General features: G+C 32.4%; 1 protein-coding gene across 1 annotated transcript in view; it reads left to right on the forward strand.

The window, feature by feature from the left end:
* Positions 1 to 2,336, forward strand: part of Ca-alpha1T (Ca[2+]-channel protein alpha[[1]] subunit T) — an 81,072-nt gene extending 78,736 nt beyond the window's left edge. The window contains exons 36-37 of the mRNA XM_013314013.1: positions 19 to 248; positions 365 to 2,336. Coding sequence (XP_013169467.1) covers positions 19 to 248; positions 365 to 1,144 — 1,010 coding nt within the window. The 3' untranslated portion in view covers positions 1,145 to 2,336. The remainder of the gene's footprint in view (positions 1 to 18; positions 249 to 364) is intronic.
* Positions 2,337 to 6,047: the final 3,711 nt, after the last annotated feature.

Raw genomic sequence — 6,047 nt, forward strand, 5'->3', positions numbered from 1 at the left:
AATAAACTTAATTTTTAGGTTTAGGAGAACATGCACATTTTGCAAATTTTGGAATGGCGTTTTTAACTCTATTTCGTGTGGCAACTGGAGATAACTGGAATGGTATTATGAAAGACACACTGAGAGAAGATTGCGACAGTTCTGTGGATTGTGTACGAAATTGTTGTGTGTCTACCATAATTGCACCAATCTTCTTTGTTGTATTCGTTTTGATGGCTCAATTCGTTCTCGTCAACGTTGTTGTGGCCGTAAGCATTTCTATAATTTAAAAAAAATATTGTTTACAAAACTATATAAGTTTTTAGATACTATTTACTATACTCTTATTTGCAATGTTTCATTTATACTAATCATATTTTCTCAGGTCCTGATGAAACACCTAGAAGAATCTCATAAACAAATGGAAGATGAAATAGACATGGACGTGGAACTCGAACGAGAATTAGAACGAGAAGCTGACGATGAAGAAGACCGGGCTTTATGTCGTGCATTAGAGCAATGTACCTCACCACCTAGATCTTTGAACAAAGTACCATCTCTGCCAGCAAACTTCACGTACAGTGAACCCAAACAGCAACCGATACCATCGCCCATACGACGGCGTCGCACGCTACATTCCCATCACGCACTTTTACCATCGCCTATGTCAGTACCACAAAGGAGAGCTTCATTATCGCCTCATGCATTTGGACGACGTAATCTGGAATCTTTTGTAAGCACCCGAGCTGCTTTATACGAAGAAGACGCTCGCTTTATTGACGCTGATGATATTGAAGAACTAGAGCCCGGTAGTCCACCTAGAAGGGATTCATTTGCAAATAATCGAAGACAACGCGTAGATAAAAGGAATTCGTTGAGAGGCGAAGAAGCGAGGCTACTAAGGCCGACCCCAGTTCTCTTAACCGTTCCATCAACAAGACAAAGTCTAAGACTTACTGGGTCAAAGAAACGGTCTTCAATAGAATCTGCTGCGAATAGTGATATAAGTCACAGTTCTATGAGATCCCATCTAACACCAGACTCTATCGACCAGCCTATAAGCGAAGAAGAAAGTATTAGAATCGTTATTGCAGAACGAAGAAAAATAGAAAATACAAGACCAGAAATAGATGATACAGTAGAACTGACGGAATGTGGATCCTAGTCCAGGCAGGGCCGGCCGCAGCAACATCATGAAGTTTACATCTAAGATATGAACGAATTTCCATCAATTCCTTCCTTGCTTTTCTTTTATAAGACTTTATATTTCAACTGGACTGATATGAGACAAAAGAAACCGAGAAGACGAAGACAAGAAAGATGCAATTTTCGACAGTCTTCCTATGTTATTATACAAACGGTGGGTGACAAATCAACCTGTGCTTGAAAAACTATAGACAACCCTTGTGTTTTACCCATCATCTTCGCTGTCCTCTTCACTTCATCAAATAATGCGGCCGGTTTGATTACTTCATAGACATTAATGAATTTAAGGTTAATTAAAAAGTTATTTAGTGTAGCTTTAGTACTAGTCAATTTGTTGTGGTGAGATGTTTTCTACGTGAACGTATAATCCCTTCACATTAGTTATAACTAGTACGGTGCTTATGGTAAAACTCGATACACCTGTTATCATGCTCTATGTCCACAATTATGAAACACTAACCGTGAGTTTCCGAGTCCTAAATCTCCGTTTTAAACATATTGTTACCTCTGTGTTATATACAGAGATTTTAGGTCTCGGACACCCACAGTATGTAAAAAAAAACTAAAAAGTGATCCTAGTTAACTAAATTTCAGCTGGATAGTCACAAAATATATTGCATTGTGAGCTGTTAAACCAGGTTGATTCGACAACTTAAACCATAATTTAAATTAGTTTCAAAAAACTTGAAAATTGTTTATAAATGATGAATTTAGTATTAAACTAAGTGTAAATGTGTAGTGTTATATAATCTGTCAATTCTAATCAAATTGAGGTTTCAAATCATTGAAGTTAAATATTTTGTAAGACAACGATTGAATTAGGAATTATTAGTATTATAGTGGGTCTATTTAAGATAGACTAGTTGGACAACTGACGTCTATAAAATATAGAATTAATTTTGTATGGAGATTAATGTCGTACTAAATGGACGATTATCATAGTGTCGTACTGTCGCGCAGAACGAATAACTGTGAACTGTCGAGAATCGGTCTTGTAATAAAATTAATCAAATAAATGGGTACTATAATTTAGGTATTTTATACCTTTTTGAACTTATTACAGTTATTTGGCTATGTATCGCACAATCAATAAAAAAATATATTTTTTGTTCGTCACCATCGCAAATTTTGCTTTAATATCCTTTTTTTATGTTTTGTATGAAGAATAAAGGAGGCTTAGAAAGAAATAATTTTATTTATAATGTAATTCAAAAACAATAATCATGAAATTATCGACTGCAAGTTCTATGAAAATAACCATCGAAAATCGAAAAAATTCTTAATCGATTTTAATCTACCCATATCTAGTAAATTGTCAAATTAATCTATCTTGAATAGAAACTCTATATTTAGTTTATCGTGCACAGAAAAAGTGCTTAAACATTGGTTCGGTAGATTATAAAAGAGAAGAAAGAAAATAGTTTGCATATGTTTCTCTTTGAAAATTAAAATACTATTTTCTGATCACGAAAAAAAACCTATTTTCTTAATTACAATATACTTTAATTACTAGTAGTTCTAACTGTCAAAACGCACAGAAAAAAAATACAGATTACATAAATATGTAACCTACAAAAAAAAATGTTGGACCTGTATTTATTGTCTTCAACAGCACTGAATGTTTACGAAACTTAATTTCTGTTCTATATTAATAAATTTAGATGTGCCAAAATTAAATAATAATAATTATATTTTCTAAAATTATTCGGAACATTTATATCCATATTGGAATTGAATTAAAAAAAAATCATAGATTTTTTCTTTATTTCTCTAGTGGTCTATTGTAATAAAAAAGATAGATTTGGAAAATATAATTTATACTCTATAATCTATAAAATATTCTCTGTATTGAATTTATAAAATTTACCTCCACACAGTTCTTAATATGGAAATCAGACGTAATTAGTTAAGGATGTCAGCAATAAATTTTATACTTCAACTGTGCCTTTTCCTATTTCTAATGTATTAGCTTGTGACTAATTGTCAATAGACTTCGAACTTAACGTATATTTAGGTGGTGAAATATTGAGTAGATGTGTAATTGTTACGATCCTATATTACCATAGGCTTATCTTTAAATAGTTAAAAAAACCCCTAAACGAACTTCTCATTTGGTTTTTTCCAAGATACAAAGACACAAAAAGTTTTTATAGCATTTAGTCCTCGAGGCGACTCTTTATATGGCTAAAAAACGTTAATATATTTTTTTTGCCTTGAGGTAAATATTACATAGTTAAGTATTTTTATTTATTTATTTAATATAGTTACTAAATAATCATAACATATATAAAAAATAATTTGATAAATTTAATATTGTTTTCTGAAATGTTAAACGTCTGTGTTGTATGTTTTTCATATAAATACAATAACACAAATAATTTAAATAGTCACATCCACTTTTTTACTCTGTAAGATAAGCAAAAAAACAGTAGAGAAATTCCTTGTATCTGTATAAACGTGATTGCACTACCGAAACAAGTAAATAAAAAAAATTGTAATCTGTCGTTGTTAAAAACTACAGTAAAAGCCCACGGTGTAACTTTCCTTAATCTCATGGAAAATGTATAAATGAATTGAGAAATGGGAATTTAGTAATTATAAGTATAGTATTTTCGTGATAAAGGCAAACTTCGTGATAAAAAATAAATAATTGTTTTTTCGGTACTGACTGTAAGAATGTGTAATGCTATATCACACGAAGGTTGAACAATCATATAGAGCAGTAGGAACTGCAGTACTTCTATTGGTGGACATAGAACATCGTCAGCTCACTATAAGATCCACTGAGGAGCTCGGAGCCTACCCTAAGTTGGGTAACTAGGCCATAGTCAACCATGTTGACCAAGTGCGGATTCAGTTCACAGAACCTCTTCCCAGATATGTGCATGCAGGTTGCATCGCAATGTTTTCCTTCGCAGTAAGAACGTCCGATAAATGTACATACGTAAATCAAAATACACATTAGTATTTGGAACGGCATAACAAAAAATAACTATTTAGAGAGACGTCGATTATTATCCTGTTGATCACGACGTCATTCGCTTCATCCTTAAAAAAATTGTAACTCCAATCAATAGCAGTACCACATTATCTACTGCTCTGTTCTGCCTTCGTGTGAAACAAGCATAATGTATGAACAATGTTCAATAGTCGAGTGCGTCTGTTATACTTAGCTGGTAAACATTAAGTTATGAAAGTTACGAAGCTGTTAGGTTCAAAAATTAAATTTAAAAATAAACTATTGTTTTATTTCCTCACCTTTTTTGTAAACCTTTCATACATTAAGAAATAAGTTATAGGAATTGGAAAAAGTTTTTTAAGTTTACGTACTTTAAATTTTTGGATATTTACCTACAACTTTATGAGAGACATTCATGGGTATAAAAAGGTATGTCGGAGTTTGTACATCCATCCATGTTTAACATGCATTTTCCAAATTCAAATTATTTCAACTGTGGTAAAAATGATTGGCAATTAAAACATATTCAAAAGTGTTGAATTGAAAGAAATGATAATTGTTTCATATTACACAATAATTTAGGAAATTGTTTTGTTTTTTTTCTATTAAAACTATTTACATTGCACAATCATTAATCCAGTATATTGCGCATCATCAGCTCACTATACGTCCCCACCGAGGGGCCCGAAACCTACCCTAACTTAGGGGTGACTAGGCCATAAACTACCACGCTGGCCATGTACGGGTTGGTTGACTTTACACATATCTTTGAATTTCTTCTCAGATATGTGCAAGTTGCATCACGATGTTTTTCTTCACCGTAAGAACATCGGATAAATGTACATTATCGGAAATCGAAAGACAAATTGGTACATGGCGGGATTCGAACCAAGGATCTGCATATTGCAGGGCAAGGGCTTAACTCCTGAGCCACCGACGTTCTCCAATCTCAATCCAATCAAATATATTAAAGTGTACCAAAAGAAAATGTTACATAATAATATTCTTATGGATGCAAGATTTGCTTTTCTTCGATTGAAGTCGTCTGCTTATGGCGTCGATCGGTCGCTTGGCCTACTTATGAAATATCATGTCGTATTTCTCAAATGAATTATGTACATGAATTAGTAAGTTAGAAATAGATGAAATAAATAGAGATAATAAGCTCCTATTCTCTTGGTTTAATATTTATTTAACAATGTTACCAATCTTTTTATTATAATTACGAATGCTTGGATGTATGGATGGATGGATATGTTTGCATGTATTTTATTTACATACGTGAACCTTTTCATTTTCGTCCTGTTCCCAGCACATTGGAGAGAACCTAATCAAATATTCATGACGGTATTTACATTTAAAGTTCAAACTTACTTCAGAACGTAAGGTTTTGTTAAAATAATTTAAGCCTATATTTAATAATAATGTTATCCTATTTTAAAAATAAAGAACAATTAAATCTAATTCATTTTAATTAAGTACAACATAGGCTATCTTGTTTCCGTTCATAATTGCACGGCCCAAAGGCATGCATGTTAGATAAAATATTTTTTGATAGATTTTAATTCTTACGATACGAATAAACTAAATAATCAGTTAAATAAATTTAATTAAGTATTTCCTTATTATGCGTACTAAATTAACACTAAGAGACTTCTTTATAAACCGCTTAGCGACTCTGAGTCTGGCAGTTAATCTACGTTTCTAATGAAACATTACTTAAGTCCCTCACCCATGCGTTGCTTCGTAATGTCCAGGCATTTCTCCCTTATACATTACGTATGTCATTAATCATGTAGCCAAAGGCACTTTCATTTCCATAGATTTAAATTAATTATGTATCATAAACAACCACCTATATCATCAGCGCACTTAAAGTCCCCACTGATGGGCCCCGAGCCTA

The sequence above is a fragment of the Papilio xuthus genome, unplaced genomic scaffold (assembly GCF_000836235.2).
Source record: "Papilio xuthus unplaced genomic scaffold, Pxut_1.1 DF827542.1, whole genome shotgun sequence".
NCBI lineage: Eukaryota > Metazoa > Arthropoda > Insecta > Lepidoptera > Papilionidae > Papilio > Papilio xuthus.